At 43.8% G+C, this 19,328-nt stretch overlaps 1 protein-coding gene across 4 annotated transcripts in view; it reads left to right on the forward strand.

Moving 5' to 3' along the window:
- Nucleotides 1–19,328, forward strand: part of LOC119437682 (papilin-like) — a 464,139-nt gene that overhangs the window by 336,119 nt on the left and 108,692 nt on the right. For all 4 annotated transcript variants that reach the window (XM_037704674.2, XM_037704670.2, XM_037704673.2 and 1 more), the window contains exon 6: nucleotides 15,910–15,963. In XM_037704674.2, coding sequence (XP_037560602.1) covers nucleotides 15,910–15,963 — 54 coding nt within the window. The remainder of the gene's footprint in view (nucleotides 1–15,909; nucleotides 15,964–19,328) is intronic.

A 19,328-nucleotide genomic window follows, 5' to 3' on the forward strand; every position in this document is an offset into this window, starting at 1 on the left:
TCCTCATTCACTTCAATAAATTTCCGCATTGTACAGAGGTAACATCCTTTAAGAAAGCAATGCATGGGATACATCAATAGGTTAATAATAAGAATGTGCATTACGAGTTGTCTATAGCATTCCTATAATACCATTTCTCACATGCACTGCAATTTGATGAATTGCGTGCAAACATATTAGGCAGCTATTGTTTATTTTTTACCTATTTAATATACTCATTAAATGCACTGTGCAATATGTAGACCATTATAAATATCTAAAGGTTTCTTCGTTTTTTAGTACAGGTTCTTTTAGTAAATTACAGGACAAATGTATACTGTGTATGCGTAAAGAAAAGTATCCATGCGTTTTATAACGTTAAGGTTTTGATATAGAGTGCTGTGTGTTCATGTAGGAAGTTAGAATGTGTGTTTAATGCTTAGTTTTAAAAACAAAAGTGTATGATATGTTTTCGTACGAAACTGATATACTGCATATGATTCAAATTTAGCGGGAAATATGTTAATGCATGTTACTGTGTATATGTACCAAATCTAGTTATTCTTTCCTATATGATCATTAACTAAGTGACGGTTTCCACGTCTCACATAAAAGCAATTGTGGTTGAGCGGGCTGCGAAAACTGTACCTGTGTATGAAGTACATGGAGCGGCTTGTTGATAATGATGGCGGTGACGATATATGCGTACTCATAAAGCCTTCATATTTTCTTTCTTGTCGCTGCTGGTTAGACGGTCCTTTGCTTTTTCTCTTGCTTATTTGTTAAAGATCAAGTTTCAGCCCATAGGTCAGCACTTATAGAATACAGTCGTATACTTTTCACGCACGTTAGCAAGCTGCTCACCATGCGTTAAGAATAGGTGCCGTATGCGTTGACATTTTTAACGTGAAGCACTGCATTGCCTCATACCAGCTAGTTCCCGATAGGCATGCTGGTTCCCGTCCTGCCTGGTTTCGGGCCTCTACAATAAAAACAGTACGTGATCGACCATGGGATCAAAACCGGGCCGCCCAACGCAACAGGCCGATACTCTATCCATTAGGCGACAGACGCATCCAAAGTTTTGTCGTGCCAACGCTACTTAGCTCTTCGAGACAATTCATGCGTGCCCCAAGTGGCAGAGCAACAACAACTTCTGAAAACGCGAGAGCACGTGCACACGCGCTAGTTCCCAATAAGCCAAAAGCGCAATTATGAAACGAGCCAACAATACTCAATCTTACCACTGTCTGTCCTGTGCGTCTTGTCGCATGGCAACAAGTTGCTTATAAGAGTGTGCACATCCTACGCACATGTAGGAATCTGTGTGAGGCGAAGTTATCGGGAAGCGGGTAATTAACTGCTATATACAGGTAAATGCGATGCGTTTTGATTTTAATTTTATGCAGCGTGAAATCTCATGCAATGTTTATGCACATATCAGAACTTTAATTTCAAGCAATGTGTATACTTATGTATTACACTGTTCACAAGCTATGCCGAAATTCAACCACCTGATCACACTATATGAGACGTCGGCGACGTTTCATGTTTGTCGGCGGAATAATGATGTGAACAGGCGTATATACGCATAGAGATGTTCTTCTTTTTGCTTTCTGGGGTTTTACGTGCCAAAACCAGTTCTGATTATGAGGCACGCCGTAGTGGAGGGCTCCGGATTAATTTGGACCACCTGGGGTTCTTTAACGTGCACTACAACGCAAGCACACGGGTGTTTTTGCATTTCGCCTCCTTCGAAATGCGGCCGCCGGGGCCGGGATTCGATCCCGCGACCTCGTGCTCAGCAGCGCAACGCCTTAGCTGACTGAGCCACCCCGGCGGGTTAAGCATAGAGATGAGCGACACATATGTAATATACATACGTATGTCGTGCGAGATGATGACCCACGCCAAACCGTAGCGGGCAAGCAATGCGAGAGCACGCCAGTGTCCCCCATTCTTCCTTCGTGTCAGCGAGTGCTTTGAGGAGCTCTGTTACACTGGAGCGCCGTGCAGCGCAGGTGAATCCTGCGGGATCGAACTACATTCTTCAGTATTTTGCTCCTAGCAGCTATGGCGCTGCATAGGTGATGTGGGATATTGTACCACCCCCGGTATCGACGAAGGTTGTAACGGAACAGGTTGTAATATTTTTTTCGCACGAGCACAACGAGTCAATCGTTATGCCGTCGCCGTCGCCTTCCTGCTGGCGTCACACGCCCACACAAACATGTTTGTTCATTTCCTATAGCGCTTTAAGGTTAAGCCGGGTCGTCCTTGGTTCACCTCCCTACTTATTCCTGTTTGTTTCTCTCTCTCTCTCTCTATCTCTCCTAGCGAAGCTGGGTAGCAAGGTACTTGCAAAATGCTTTGCATAACATCGATTGTCACCCGTGCATGGGATCTACATAATCTATATTCGTCTCCTCGCGTATATCAACATCCTCCTGCAGAACTTCGGGAGATCGGACATAAATCACGAATTCTCGTCTCATGCCCGGCCGCTGAACAGTATTTTAATCTTTTATATTGATCAGCGGGCCTGTAATAGTAGTATACATAGAAGAGAGCGCGTCTGTAATCTCCTCAGCGTTGGGTCTGGAGGGCCATGCATAACGATAAAATGAGTGTCCGTCTGTTAGAAAATTACAACTACAATAAATAAAATCTAAAACGTGGGTGGTCACGCTTCCGTGCGGGGAATATACAGGCCACGAAAAATCTGCAAATAGCAGCAAATGCAAGGAACGGTGGCTTCTGGAGTCACGATGAGGTCATCATCCGAACAATTTGCGAAATATAAGTGTTCGACATCATTTTGTCATGGATGCTGCGGTCGCTTCCAGTGCAGCCTTGGCCACATCGCCAAAACGACAGAGATTAGAGTCAAAGGGAAGACGAAACCTCTTAGCAGGAACCGGCAACAGAATAGTTAAAAATTACTTTTAAATGAATATTTTGCACTACCATCGCCGATACAATTAGTGTTTCACACTATTTTACTAATTAACTTGTAATTAATAAACCTTAGTGGCACATTGTTGCCGCCTTGAAGTCAGCCAGTACACCAAGCGTGCAATATTGAGAAGGGGAAGAGGAAAAAAAAGACAGAAGGCAGGATGTTAAGCATACAATTTTGAGAATAACTGTGCCTTGCGCTACCTTGTGAAATAAGGACTCAAAATCGCAAAGAAATTCACTGTTGATCCAGTTATGGTTTGGCGTTGCGGGAAAATTCAGTATGGAAGTTTATGATGCGGAACAGCAGTGCATTGTTTTTTTAATTGTAGGGTTTTACTTGCCAGGAACACTATATGATTATATGAGGCGCTCTGTAGGGGCAGAATCCGAATCAATCTTGACCAGCTGGGGTTCTTCAACGTGCCACCAGTGCACAGTACACGGGCGTTTGCGCAAATCCCGAGGTCCGGGATTTTATCTTACTCCATCGGGCTTAGCAGTGCAACGGCAAAGCAACTACGCCACGTCAGCGTTTAGCAGTGCATTTGATGACCCGTTTTAGGTCCGTGTTTATGGAACATGGGGCTATATGCAGAGTTTCTAGCAAAAAGCTTTGCTTTGAGACCTACCTGACATCGATTCTGCAATTACAATATGCATCCTCAAGTAATTATATAGCAGTAATAGGAGGAATTCTCTTAATCATATTTTCGATTGTCGTGCAAGATCTCATGTGCGCCACTATTATCAAAATTGTTAGCAAAAGTTATCGTCTTATCTGGAGTCCCATAATTTTGATAATCTGAAATAGGTGTCGCAGCAACAGATGGTATTGTGAGCTAGAGAACCCTGGGCAGTGTGCAGTGGTTTATTATACATCCGGGGCCAGATACACAAAGCTTTTCTTTCGTAAGTTATCTTGCCATTGGTTGACCGCCTTAGCTAATAATATGTCTAGCATACGGATTGGCTAAAATTCTTTGTTACGAACAATTCTAGCGTAAGAAGTTTTTGTGACTTCGGGCAGAGTTTCTTTCCGTGGTGGTACGTGGGGCTTCGGGAAGATGCGTGCCATTTGAGGCTGGAGCACGTTTTGAAAGCAGCGTGATTTGCAGAAACAGTTTCTGTTGGCAAGCTTGATTTGCCCGAATCTATGCGCGCAAATCCTGCTTGTTTGGCCTAACTAAAGCAAGGTGCAGCATACAGCAACACATAAAGAATGGTAGTACCCGAGGGGAACAGAGGATTTCCAAGGCAGTTTTTAATGAGCTTTCACCGCACCTTTGTTGAGAAATCATTTGAGAGCTCGGCGTGAAGCTGTTGTCGTGATATTACTACCAAAATATACGACAGCGAACTATTACGTAGGGCACATTCAGCAAAACTTGGAAGCTTTTTCACTAGGTCCGTGAATGTGCTTCCCGTGCACTCACCGTCGTTATTTATGCTACTTCTGGAAGCGAACATGCTTATTCTCAAAACTTTTTCTCATTAAATTCTCAAAAGCTATTTTATCAATCCCGGACTTGCAGAGTAGTAATACAGCAAACGAAGGACTGATGTTTTGCTGCGACAGCAAATCAAATAATGCGTAAGTGGAGTCTGTTCTGAAGGAACGTCGGATCTTCCTTTCCTTCTTTTCGGGTGGGTCTCCGATTCTGCTGCGTTTATTGTTACGGAAATTGGAAGACCTACGTTCCATGGTATTAATTTGTCTTAAAACGCGTTGTTCTTCGGTGAGCAAGCTATCCCTATGAAAATGCTAAAAACAGAGTAGAAATTCACGAAGCCTTTCATTCAGAATTTCTGTTTGCTATTGGGCGACAGCTCTCACTAATAATATGTCCAATATCACGATTGGCTCGCTCTTAGAAGTGTTATAGGGGAATAACGTTTTGTCAATACGGTCCAAGATGAATGGCAATGAGAAAAAAAAACACAACCTAAATCTCTATGTGTGAAAGGCGCAAATAGTACAGTTATTCAGATTGTGTGTTCCCTCACTGTGCATATGAAGCAGCGTGATTACAGGGAAAACTGCGATGTTAATGTGAATGAGATTACAGCTGAGGTGCGGTGGCAATATTTTTTTTCGTAAATATGACTGGCACTCCACAAGTCGTACCTACGCTCACGCTCTTATTCGTCACGTGCGCAATTTCAGCGCCGCAGCTGCTCGACCACCCACTGTTCACCTGCTCGACAACCCACAGGTGGTGCGTGAGGCGCAGTGCAGCCTTTGCCGCACCAACCAGCCCCAAGTGTTCGCGCAGGTTGCACCGCAACGTGCGGTGATCAATCGCTCTCCTTGCCTTCGTTTTCACGGGATGAACACAACGGTGAAACAGTGTGCTTCATGCTGACACAGAACATTGGCTGTGCCTAAGAACCATCTACAATCGAAAAGTTATTCGGTAGTAGGAGATTCGGTGAGGGTAGCAATTAATATTTGCCCATGCTTCCCCGTCTGCCACATGACTTTGCGCCAGTGCAAGGGGAGGATTTCCATTTCAATATGTTGACCTGGTTGCAACTCCGTGTTCGTTTGGTTCATGGAGTAGCGTGTCATTACACGGATGTTTTAAAAGCTGGAATAACCTTTTCTTGACTGAAACGCATATTGTATTTTGGTTGGCAATTTTTCATTTCAACCATTCACGGTGGGCTAAGGGCGGACTGAATATTTTTACCCGGCCCTATCGTTAATTGAAATGACACACGGCGCGCCTCGCACCGCTAATACTTTCGTTGCACACATTACATAACGCACGACTCTCTCTAGTTCCGCTACCAAGGCCCATAGTGTGGTTGAGTCCCCGCAACTGCGCCAGCAAGAACCGCAGCGGTTGCGGGAACCACTGATCGCGATTGACAGGGCGGCGCCGCAGCCTGCTTGTCCGGGTTGTTGATCATGTAGTACGCAAGATGGGCGGTACCGACTCCGCCTTTAAGTATAGTGTACTCTAACAGTGTAGTGTAGCAGAATAGTTCCCTGGCTGATCATTGTCAAGTTTCATGAAATTTTCAAAAAAAAACGCCTGTTGCAGATAATATAATTCTAGTCCATGAGCTGGATTATTCATAGAGCGACATAGCTTGTACGAAAAATGAAAATGAATATTCAAATAATGAAGAAAAATCACTAATTAACTTCCTAATTACTTAGTTCACGGCACACTGCAAGTTACGCATTGTAGCCGCTGCGTTTGTCAGGCGTATCCACTGGGAAAGAAATTTCAGCATGACACCAGTTTGGAGATATCCGCCATCAAACTAGCCGTAAAAATGCACTGTTGGTCCACTTAGCTTTTAAACAAAACGCTCTTTTATGCATTGAAGCACAAAATTAACTGCAACGCCCATTTATTTCGTCCCACACAGTGAAAAATAATATCTCTGAACTGTTTTCTTCTTGGAAATCTATTTCAAGTCGACGCATCTTGCAATCTCACCGGCTACAATTGGTAAATTGCGATATGTGTCGTAAGGTAATTACAGTTAGAACTCAATCTAAGGAAACCCGATCTCACGAAGTTCACGATCTAACGAAGAAATTTCCATCCCCCGACAGGTACCCATATGGTTCTATGTTGTCATCAACTCGAATTAACGAAACTAATGGCCACGAAACCCGATTTAACGAAGTTTTTTTCTGAGATAAATGAGTAACGAAAGCGGTGATTTCCAATTTTGCCATAGGCGGGGTTTTTCTTTGAGCGTGCGCTCTAAGCTATCGCGTTAAAACTTCTAGACGCCCTAGTTACGGTCTTTGCTCCCGCGTCTTTGCATATCGGCTGCCTGTTATTGCTTCACGTGACCGTCTACCTGGCCTCCATCGCACGTCGCACAAGCAATTCGGGCCGCCCTCGCGGACTTTTCACACGCGCAGGCGTGGGTTTGCGGTAAATAAAATGCCGCGGTTGTTTTTGGGTGTCGCTACGTTACAATTTTAGATTTCTAAGGACCGAAAAATATCATTCTCGACTTCACGAACTTCCAAAAATTTAATGAAATAATTCGAGCGTGGTCATCACTTCGTTAAATGAAGTTTCAACTGTAATTACAAAGTTTATTAGTCAATTGCTTTTAATTAGTTGAATATGTGTTTCGATTTCTCGTGCTCGTAATGACCACCTCTTCGAATACTCCAACTTACTACTACAAGGATTATGCTATCTGCCAGAGGCGATTTTTAAACATTCTGTAGAACTTAAAATGATCACCCTGTATTTCGAGCTGCTGCTCAAGCTTGCACATGCTCTTGTAAACGGTTGCGTGACGCCTGGCGGCGGAGGCGGCATGGCGGCGGCAGCTTCGCCATTCGAAGTGCAGATATGGCAGAGTGTTTTATAATACGGCGCATAAGAGGGTTCTTGTGCCACAGATCTTCGAGCCTTATTCTCGGTGACTTGAGCTTCACGCATTTCTGTTAGTACGTGTTGTTCATGCACTTCAGCATATGCAGATTTTACGAACAAGTATGGTCAGCAAATCATAATTAACAACAATTTTTGTATACGTTTCACACTTTTTCTATTATAGGATATGTTAATATTAGAAACTTGAAGAGAATCGAATTCTTCAGTTTATTTTGTACTTTTAAAGTGTTTTTGTGTTTCCAAATATTCATCATCAAATTAGAAGCTAAATGCACTATTTACGCATTCTGGGGCTAGATTCCCCACGAAAACTTGAGCCCCCCCCCCCCCCTCCTCATTCCTTCCCCATAGGACGTTCCTTACTCCGTATATCATGCACACTAGTATAGAAGCCAAGCGGAGCTGATAACAGATGCGTCCGGCTCTCAGACTGCGAAACCAAAACTGGCTTCCCCGTCTGGGCAAGAATCGCCTGCGTCTTTGCATGGAGACTCCCGCTTCTCAATCAAAAATGAGCCTACTATGGGTTAAATGTGATGACTAATCTGTCGGAACACGAACCCTATACAGTTGTGAAATAAAATGAAGTTGTCTTCGATTACGATTGTCTTCAATTTTCTAATACTAATATAAATAATCAAACTAACAATTTTTAAAAATCAGTTACCGATGGTTGGAAATTATGCACTTACTACTTTACCCTGAATGGTCGCTGAAATTGTATGCGCCAAGGCACATAAACATAAACGACCTGTACAAGCAGCATTTGCGTAGCTAACATAGCCTTTTTTATTAAAATGAATGACTGAATAAACTTTATTATTGAATAAACTTTACTATTCAAATGACTGGTAGTTGAATTTTGATGACCCTATATATCTCGATGACAACCAAAGAATTCAGCAAAAGCATCGGCCTCAAAAAAATCATTTCGCTTCCTCCTTGTCCTCCTTGTAGTCTCCGCGCTGAAAAATCATCTATTTTGTATAAGACGCCAATATTTTCACTGATGGGAATGTGCCTCACACTTCTGTGTTAATATATTAAGCGAAACCACGCAGTCAGAGCGAAGACTTCATCATTTACCATAGTTCACGAGATTAGCGGCTCTTTAAATTCCTGGTATTTGCAGGCTGTCCCACCTTCGTGGTTCTAATAGACTAAATGCACAGTATACAACAAACGTGACAAGCTTCATCTCATATTTAGTAGCCACCCCGTCCACAGTGAAACCAGCTGTCTTGGCGTTTCAGATGAGTAAGACGAAGAAACGTCACCACAGTTTCTGTGTTAATACATGGAGAACTTCAAACGGGCATGCATATATGCCGACTGTGAGCCTAAGCCTTTCGGCTGAGATAAAAAAAACAACATCGACGCGCCTGTTCATCAATTTGACAGGACGTATTATTAAATCCGAATGAATAGGAAGTTCACCGAATGTCGTGATTTTCAAACGATTGTAGTACATGCATTGTTGTCATGAGGTACGAGAAAGGCGCTGCGAGAGTGGAAACTTCAAGCCGGCGAGTTAGCCGTGCGCAAAACACAAGATGAACTTTATGGGGTATTTCCAAAGCGTCTTGATTACAAAGGGAAGCCAGAGCGACAGCCGAATTTTCACTTATGTTGGTTGTAACATGTTATCGTCTGATTTAAATTGCACAGATTTTTGGTCACATTTGACAATTTACTTATTAGGTAATTTATCATTTTCGTATGTTCCTACTTATGCTGTCTTTCTTTAAACAACCTTAATTTTTGCTATTTCTGGCTGTAATATTTATGGGTGTATTTTGTATTGCAATATATTTATTATTCAGCAACCCCCCCACAGCCTCTTTTCTGTTGTACTTATCCATTCACTACATTTAGTCAGTAGTTCTACCTTACAGTTTTCACTTGGGACCTTCGACCGTGCACTTCTACTGTACTAATGATGTATTTGGGTGTTGCCGAATAATAAATTAAAGTTTCGGGATAAAAGTTGAAGAGCGGTTGGTCAACTCTACTAATTAATCGCAGGTTTTTGACCAAATATATATCTATATATAAGCTTTCAGTGGCTATCGGTGTCTTTCTGCATCACAGACGAAGCTGTTGACAGAGGTGGGCCGCCATATTGAAAATAGTCTGCATTGCTAATGACGTGAGGTGTATGAAAAATGTAACGGACTAATGCCATTTCCACCACTTTATTTTTTTTCCATTTTTTGTCTTGGACAACGGTGGATTTACTGCTGCAGTCTTAGGCTGTCAGTGTACGTGTAGTAGGTGTCTGTACTCCGCAGTATGCAAGGCAGGGTGGCGTTGGCTTCAAGGACAACGCATTCCACGGCCCTCTTATTGTGAGAACTGCTCTGTCAATATCTCCTGCTTATAACAATAGCTAGCTAATAGCCTCACGCGATGTCTGCATGAGCGCAATCCCGCACTTGGTCGTTGTTAGCATTACATAGACTAATTGCTTAGTGAGGCGTCCAAAAGTTAGCGTCATTCTCAACTTCTGCGCGTGTTTATTTTCGGTATTCGTGTAGAATTAGGCAGACGCTATATTGGATCTAACCATTTCCTAAGGACTTAGTTTTCTCTCTATCGCATAACAACTCCAGATAAGACGGTCTTGTTTTCGCAGTTGTGCCACACTTTGACCTTTGCACAGCAAGATTTCATCGCAAAAAAAAGAAAAAAATGATGAAACCATAGCTCCGTATTTCACTGGAATGATGAAATCATTCCCGTGCTAAGGTTATTGTTCTTCGCCCGTGAGTAAATTTGATTGGAGGGAAAACAACGCACACATTTTAGTTAGTGTTTTTATTACAGAAGCCATTCTGGTGAAAAAATCCCTGACAACAGATCTTTTTTAATGTCTTGTGCAAGGAATTAGTCTGGAAGCCAGCTGCGCTAAGGAAATCAATTATGCTACCGATGGAGAACTTTCAAGGCGAAGAAACAGCGAAACGACCTCTCGAATTACTTAAGTCGTACGTGCATGTACGCTTTCTTCTTGAAAGAATAGCAAATTTTAAGGAGTCAAGTAGTCGCTGTCGAAAATTTAATGTTCCTTGTTATCAAGTCGTGCAAGTTGTGGCTATTGAATCCTGACGATAGTGTAATGTTGCATTGTTATCTTACATGGATGAACGTAAGGTGATAACACGATCCGAAATGGAGTTTACCGGCTAATAAATTTTTGTCATACATCGGCAGTAAATTGAGCAATGCATTGCACCCAGCGCTGCTGGATGCAACGCATTGGCCAAGTGTTGCCATTCAGTGTTGCCTGTTTAGCGGGTTTTCCGGTAGACCTAGCGTATTTGTATGTTTGTTTAGCGTCAAAAGTGCGCTTTGCGCGGTAGGGCGGACGTTTTAGCAGATTTTTAACAACTTTCTGAGGTCATAAGTGCTGGCAGTACAGCGTAAATCATCATATCATTTTTCAGCTGCACTAAAATCATTCCTAGCAGTTGAATAAACCCTTAGTGGAATATAATACTTCCAGCTGATCTGTGTGGCCGTGCACAACCAATCAGCTTTTGGCAGAGGACCCACCTACATAGAGAGCCGAAACTGTTGAAATCAATGCATTCTATACCGCAAGATGGCTTGAAGGTCGCAGTCACGAAACCTGTTTAGGGATTCTATTTGTTGATAAAGGCCACTGCTAGGAACTTCGAGGATCTTCCTGCAAGAAAAATGTTGGCGATATGGAAGGTAAGGGCCCAAATATGTTACATTGGGCAAACCAGAGAGAAATGTGTGTCGTGTGCGCATTTGGTGGCGTAACTCAACGTTTAAGCTTCCAAATTGAACCGAAGGAGATCTCGGTTTGATCAAGACGCTCGCTCGTGCTCGCACGGTCGTGGGGCTGAGACAGTTATTGCACTCAGGGGCGTCTTCTACCACAATTCATTACTCCGCAGAAATCAGCTCAGCGTCAAGTTTTTGCATGCATGCTGGAAGTGGTTATGAACTCTTCCTGACTCGGCTTCAAGTCTCGCACTAGCAGTGGTCAGGTGACTCTTTCGGTTAAAACGTTATTTAGTCTGATTTTCACAATTACTGACCTTGAATCACTTTACAATGCATGCCGCTTAGTAAAAATCAATGCGAGGAAGTCGCTCAATTAACTGATTTTTCCTATACTACTGCATTTTCTTGAGTGTTATTTGAGACACCCTGTATAGCGTGCACTGCCAGTCATTGGAACACTCGACTGTATTCCCACTGCGTTCTTGTTGTTGGCGTGAAGAAAGCGGCAGCAAGAAATACTCTCCAGTGTTGAAAACCATGACTGCCTCCTACTTTTGCATTAAGAACCATCTCATGCACAAAACAATTGGCCTTCACTTAAAGTTAAATATTGTACAAAGTGAAGGGGTGGTAGCATAATGATTTCCAAAGCGACCTCAAAAAACGACACTGGCCTTTGCGGAAACTCGCCCCCGCATTCATAAGCGCGCCTGCACTGGGAGCTCTTCATCGAATCACCGAGTTTAAGATAGCCTGCCGTTATACTGAAGTGGACACCTTGCTTCTTTAAGGTTCCTGGGTGTTCGCTGAGAGGGGAGTCTGCTTGACAAACACGTATGCTCTGTACTCTATTGTCTTCTGATGGACGCTGAGATTGGTCGGTTGCGAAACATTAGCCGAGGAATGGGGACGGATTGCAACTAAAGTGCACTTACCAGCTCAATGAAGTGGCGACGTTTCTATCTATGTCCTAGGGTCGAGGAAGTCTGTCGAATGAAGGCGAGTTTAAAATTGGGGTAATCACTCCCTACTACCTTCCCAGTGGTTAATTGGTTCTGCAGTTATGATTTCTCTATGATTACGTTAAAATATGTTAAAGGCCCCTCAACAAGTCTGGCCATTTCTAACTGACAAGCACAGTACATACAATGCGTGCTAACGATCGTGCCTGGTAAGTATTACAACGCTACGCGCCACGAAAAGAGCTGAAATTTTAAACCAAATGTCATTTGCTCTTCTCGCGGGCGCCGCGCTCTGAGCCGGAGAATCGACGTCAATCGCGGAATGGGGCTACGTACATAACCGTGCTGTATAGTCACTTTCAGTGACACGTGACTTTGAAAATTACTCAAGGCAACAGCAGTTGTTTGACCTGTTGCTTCAGTAGACGAGTTAATGTTTACAGAATTAATAAAACCTACAACTCGAATGTTTGCGTGTCTTTGTTTGAATTCGTACCGTGGCAAGACAAACATATCTCCGTTTCCTCTACTTGTCCCAATGTCGTGCAGTCACGCCCGCAGAGAAAAAGCGAGCGAAAAAAAATCACAGCATATCCACGGGGTGAATGATGATGAGTGGGCGAAGCTCCGGAGGGAATCATCGGATCTCCCGCTTAAGGGGACGCTAGCACAAACGCGTTAGAGACGTGCAGTACTCTCTAGTAAGGGGGAGCGGCCACAGCGTCTTACGCAGCCATTTACACATGCAGGAACGTGCACCGCGTTTGCCGACGCCATCACATGACGGCTGAGAGAGTATACCCCCCGTATTCACAAACGCTCCTCGACTTGAACTTGACTTGCCACCGCCTTGGGCAGCGCGTTCGAAACGCGTTGAAGGTAAGGCGGAGAGGCCACAGCGTCTTACACCAGCTTCTTACACGGGCCGTAACGCGCTAGCACAAACGCGTTAGAAACGCGCTAGAAACGCGGCCTTTCGTTAATGTTGGGTATTTATTGCCATCGTGGTGCTTGTGTCTATGTGTGCTTCGTGGCGTAGTGGGCTAACGCCGCGCGCTCGGAAGCGAGGGGTCCCTGGTTCGATTCCGCGCTACGGACACAACTTCGGAATTTTTTTTCTCATTTTTCTCAGACTGGTTACACATTACTACTACGACGAGGGACGAACGGGTGCCGCCTTAAGGAGCTTCGCCCCTAAAAGAAGGCGGGGCCCGCGACGCAGGCGCCACGCGATCCTCCTGCTCCGGTATGGGAGAATGCAGGGAAGGAATTTCGTTTGCGGAGCCTCGACGGGGCAAGTTGAGAGAGTGTCTATGCTGGCGGTGACGATCGCCTCCTGAAATCATGGTTTCGCGGTACTGAAATAGTTCTATCTTAGCTACTAGTGAAGTAATTTGAAAATTCTTGCTGTAGAACGCTCCCTAGAGAGCAGGTAAAAACTTCCAACGTATAAACAAAACTTGCTATGTGGCCTGGTAAAGGACCCTTTAAGAGGCAAAATGTCAATAGTACAGCAGCACTATACCCTGACAGCACTATGCACTATACCCGGAGCAAACGCAACTACACCAAGTGACGGAAACTACGAGAAAGTGCTGGACTGTTGCGGATCATATATTCCGGCAAAATGATAGCCGGTGATCTAATAGGATGAGTACCAAGTATGTGGAAGGCCTATGGGGCGCCACAAAGAATTGGACGGATTGGTGAGCAGAAAATTTGCAGGCGTAGACTGCTGTCAGTTTACGCTAGACGTGCTTACTGTGAGGCGTCAACTCCTTTTCGCTTGTTAGCATCAGCATGGTGTGACACCAGTGCCCAGGCAAGGCTTGTCAGCCTTGGTCTGAGCACTGGTGAGAAGGGGAGAATGAGCCGGGGCCAACTCAGCCACGACTTGTATCGGCTTGTTGTTATTTGAGGAAAGCTGACAATCTGTGCAAAACTTATGGTGGTCAGCCTGATCAGTCGAACCTGAAGGGAAGATAAAGCCCATACAGTTACCATGCCTCGCTTAGAATAATTTCTTGCACTGTTCTGGTTGATGAACTGCCTTGATTTTTTCACGCCGAGATATAAAAAGTTGTTTTTAAAAAGAAAATTTTCTTTCGACCCGCATACCTCCCTGAAGCGTTTGTTGGGGATGTTTCAATGTGACGTTTATTGTATTGAAGTGTTTTAGGGTTGTGACATGCGATATCTTTCAGTTGTTTCATAGTGGGTCGTTGGCTAAACCACATCGTTTTATCGCCTCCATCTTTGCAACCGCACTACCAATGCGCCTTATTTCGGTATTGTTACGTAGAAGAAGAAACCACTACTCGAAAATGCATCTAAAAGGTTATGTAATACCTGGGCTCTTTAAAGGACCCCTTACTACAGGTTCTTTAAAGAAATGAAACCAAATCAAATGCGAGTGTCGCGTGTGCAGATGACCACATTGTTGAGCCGCGCATGACGCAATCGGACTAAATTTAGCCTCTCGCTTGGCGTTCAGAGAGGCATGGCTCGACATCACGTTTGTCGATTCGAGCGTGAGTGGTCGCATTTCCGAGAGCTGTGTCACCTGCAGTAAGTATAATCTACGAAACTCAAACCTGTGCTCATCGTAAGTTATAAGGCCTACAGGTGTGCAGTTTTTTGCAGAAATTGCACGCTTGCTAGGCTCGCTATATGGCGCGCCCGTGTCGCCACGTATGGTCCAGAAATTGCGTTGAATAACTCTGTCAGTAAGATAGATGCGCACCCGACCCCTATGACCACAGTGGAACGTGTCCGTCTTCATAGGAAGCGCAAACGCAGGAGATTCAGCGCATCAACCAACTACGCGTGGGGCGAGCACGAGCGGAGTCGGGCAATCTCAGGCGCCACCGGAACGAGGGTCATTTTTGGGCCCTGTAGTGCCCATACACCCTCTGCAAAACAAACCGGCTCACTACGAATAGGCAACGGGCACGATTGCAAAATTAGACCATAATACCCCAACTAACTGTGACTTAAGTTAAGCATAACACTTTCTAACGCACGTTTAAAAGCATCTCGAGTATTTGTTTACGTTATTTCTGTGCCCTAGTGCCCATCCCCTTCTGCAGAACGCAGGAGGCGCTTCATGTACACCACTGCGGCTACGTTCATGATACTGCCTATCTTTGTTTGTTTGTTTGCTTGTTTGTTTGTGCAGTCTTTCGGACCCTTAAACCTTCATTCTAATAAAGGTTTCATCTATATTCTTCACTGAATGTTGAGCAGCACACGAAGCGTCAACCATACACAAATCGTACATGCAAGAAAAAGAAGGGCTCTATGCTCAGCAAACTTGACTCTGAACATGAAGCTTGTTCAAAATTGTACCTTTTCTTTCCACCATTTTTCTTTCTAACGCCACTTCATACACAATAAAAAGAACAAAACGGAGGTATTGCACGATATTGCTTACGTAAGACAGGAGTATGTCGAAGCGTGCTCATGGCCACTGCCGTTTTGTAAGCGTACGGCCCGTGAAAGAAGAAATGATGCACACAACAAAAAAATTTACAATCTCTCAAAAAAGGAATCATCAAGGCTCACTCGTTTCATTTTATAATCCTTGCTTCGATAATGAATAGTTTTGGGGTGCACGCCTCCAAGTGTCACGCCCGTACCGCTCTTTCCACTGAACTCGCGTCTGTCTCGCCATAAAGGCAGCCTCCTGATACTTTACCCTTTCACACAAGTATTGCGCAATGTTGGTGTGAACGCAGCGACGCCGTGGATTAAGTACCCATGCGAAAAGACAATATTTATGTGTTCGCTTTTTGATAATATTTACGCCGTGGAAACCGTTCTTCTAATTTTATTATATTTCTCTCTTTCTCTCTTTCTTTCTTTCTTTGCAGAAGCGTGCCCTTTGCCATCTGCAGAAGATCCAAGCTTGACAGAAGTTCCCGCAGGTACGCGAGGCTGATTGCAATCTCACGACAAAAGAAAATAATTAAGAACGCTAAAACATTGATTGAAGTTGGTCTTCAAGAATAGATTAAATACATGAAACAACGTAAAAACCAGCCGTCGCTTTAACGATCTTTTTTATGATTTTCCACAAGCCAGCGGCGTCATACCGACAGGTTTCTATCGCCGTGAGCAAGGAGGGCTCTGTCCGACAAATATCACATGAATTTTTTTTTCGTTATAACGCGATTCGATTGGCTGCCGTTAGCAGTATGTCGCGCTGCGCGCCTTCCGAATGACTGCCTGTCGTCATTTTGAGGGCCAGATGCCCTTGATAATAGTGATGCCGATATTTTTCCCGCCATTTACTGTAAAATATTTTAAATTGAACCTTAAGTGACTACTACAATAGATATATGCGATTTTATAGTGTGGCTTCCTGAAACCGCTCATAAGTTATTGTTTTTTTTTTGGGTGAGTCTTCCAATTGTACCGCATGTGAAATGCGCTTTAGTGTCTCTTCATGTATTTTTAGCTTTAGTGGTGAATCTGGTAGCAGAGGTAGTGTTTAGCATTGGGCTGTAGTACTGTTGACGGCTGTAGCGAGTCACTACTGCCCAACACGCCTTAACAATAACATAAAAAAAGTACATTACTTAACCCTAGTTCCAACGAAAACTGTACAGCCGTATGTAGTTATTTCTTTTTCTTCGTTACTATTGCATCTTCATTCTTGTTGCTCATATGTGCCATGTTTGCATGTCTACGTAATCAGGGGCCACGCTCTAGAGTAGCATAGTGTTTTGTTTCCATTTCTGTGTCCTTCTAATCGCGCGCTGCCAATACGCAAATACGGTAACCAGCCCACACGTATATTGTGGCTTCATGATTCACCCGCCGTGGTTGCTCAGTGGCAATGGTGTGGGGATGCTGAGCACTAAGTCGCGGGATCGAATCCCGGTCGCAGTGGCCGCATTTCGATGCGGGCTAAATGCGGAAACACCCATGGATAGATATAGGTGCACGTTGAGGAAGCCCAGGTGGCCCAAATTTCCAGAGTCCCCCACCACGGCGTGCCTCATAATCAGGTCGGGGTTTGGCATGTAAAACCACATAATTTTTTTGCTTCATGATTCAAAAGTAGCACAAAGCACGAAGTGCGCGGATAAGCGCTATAGGGTGATGCGAAATAATCCCAGGTACGACCGCTGTTCTTTATATTATACTACCAGTTGAAATGTATTGTACTACGAACAACGCATGTATATTAGAACACGTATAATTCTTTCGTTGTGGCGTACACTTCTCTTGCTGAATTCCATGCTTTGAGGTGATCCTTAAACATGAACTTAGACCGACTTCCCAAACTGCCATTTTGTTTTTATATTATATGGCTGAAGAGTGTCACGGGACTTGTCCTGTCCTAGCATGATAGCATTACTACTGACACCTCATTCTACGAAATCGAATATAAAATCTGGAGTACGAAGTGTTGAAAAAAATTTCGGCACGGGTCCCTCTTTCCCTGCCTATTGATTCAGCACTTTGATCAGGAGAGCTCAATCCTTATAGCCGTCGTAGCCTCACTAGCGTGACCTCAATTTCAACGGAGATGCGCGCAAAGTCAACGCGAAGATATAGATACAAGGTGTCCCAGCTGTCATGTACCAAGTTAAAATAAAATTTCTACACGAATAAGACAGAGTGCGCGCTGTTGAGAGTGATATGGAGAAACTGCCAGTAGATTTTATTCCCTGGCATTCAATCAGTTATTCAAAAGTGATTAGCTGACTGTTCAACTGTTCTCCTACTTGTAAGGTGTCAAGTAAGGGGTTGTAGAGAATCGTAATAGACATCAAAACAATAAGTTTCTAGCTTGCTACACATCACGTGTTTATTTTTTTCCGGCGAAGACTGCAAGCCTGCAAAATATGGAAAGTACGAAGTGACAGCACACACGCGTGCACGTGATCGCAACGCCATCAAACCGCTACACTGGCTCAGACACAACGAAGCACACAGTAGTCGTGGCCTCTCCCTTCCAGGCATCTGCTCCAGCGGAGAAGTTTCATCTGCGCCGCCAGCCCCTGCGAAGCTTCCTCAGATGAGCGAGCAACGGAAGTTTTCTGAAACTGATACCGAATGGTGCTGACAACTGGACCCACCCTACGAACGCTTGAGCACGTATGGTGGATTTTAACAGTTTCCAACGCCATGTTTATATTCTTGTGCATTCTGTAGCGAAAGAGTCGAAAGTCCGGTCGAGGTCCGGTTGTAGACCCATGATGAAGAGCTCAGGAGAAGAAACCCCTGATGACAAAGCTTCTCGAGCTGTTGGCAAGGGTGAACGTCCATGGCTTATTAGCCCATCCATGCATTGAATTGTACTTGGCATAAATTCAAGACGTCCCGCCTCTTTGTTTAAAGGCGACGCCAGTATGCTGGAAGCTGATGCGAATAATGTTTCACACATGCTCATTGAAATGGGGTTGGTGCAGTTAGCCTGCCAGTTTCAGAAACATTCAATAGAGAACACAATTCTTACTGCGTGACAACACTTTAAGGAGAGATGCTACTCGGAAAACGTTTTCTATAAATATTTCTGGCAGCTCAATGAAACTTTCGCCATTTGCAGAGTTCGAGCTTCTCTTTTGAAATCTGCTTTTAGTTTTTTGATAGCTGGTTTGGTTAGTTTTTTTTGCACAGCATGCATTTGTAAAGAATGCATTTCTGTGCAAGCTTAGGCGGTAACAGTGAGCACAAGAAGACACTAAAAATGTTCATATTGCCGCCAATGAATATTATAAATCAATAAAGCAAGAAAATGTACTTTAACTTTTGTGTTTTAGTGTAGAAAAATATTCTAACACTGAGATTCTGTTTCATCGTTCTCAACGAAGAAACTTTTGAAATTATCTTACGGAATATGTTTGTGGAAAGCTATGAAGTTGTTTCCCTGAATTCAGGACATGTTAAAGCATAAGCATGCCAAAGTTTATTACAATCAGACTACATAAAGTACAGAAACGTTAGTGCACGAACTCTAAAAATGCTACAAAATGAATAACTCAGAAAAACACGAAAAAATCCCCGCGAAAATTCAAGAGCAGGCAACGCCGCGGAGGGACATGTTGTGTGCGCGAAATTCGGGCGATGTCGCACTTTCACGAGCCACCGCGAGTGTTTTCGCATTTTTTACTCACTTCTAGTTGATTCTCAGCCTTGAGTTTTTAATACCTAAAATAGGAGGCTTGGAGGCATTTAAAACACAACAAAACACAAACTCGACTTTTTTTTCTCAAAACAATCGCAGTTTTTCGACCCTCATCTCCCCTTAAGAGGTTAACAACTAGCGCCCAGCCTAATA

This window comes from Dermacentor silvarum, chromosome 1 (assembly GCF_013339745.2).
Source record: "Dermacentor silvarum isolate Dsil-2018 chromosome 1, BIME_Dsil_1.4, whole genome shotgun sequence".
Classification (NCBI taxonomy): domain Eukaryota; kingdom Metazoa; phylum Arthropoda; class Arachnida; order Ixodida; family Ixodidae; genus Dermacentor; species Dermacentor silvarum.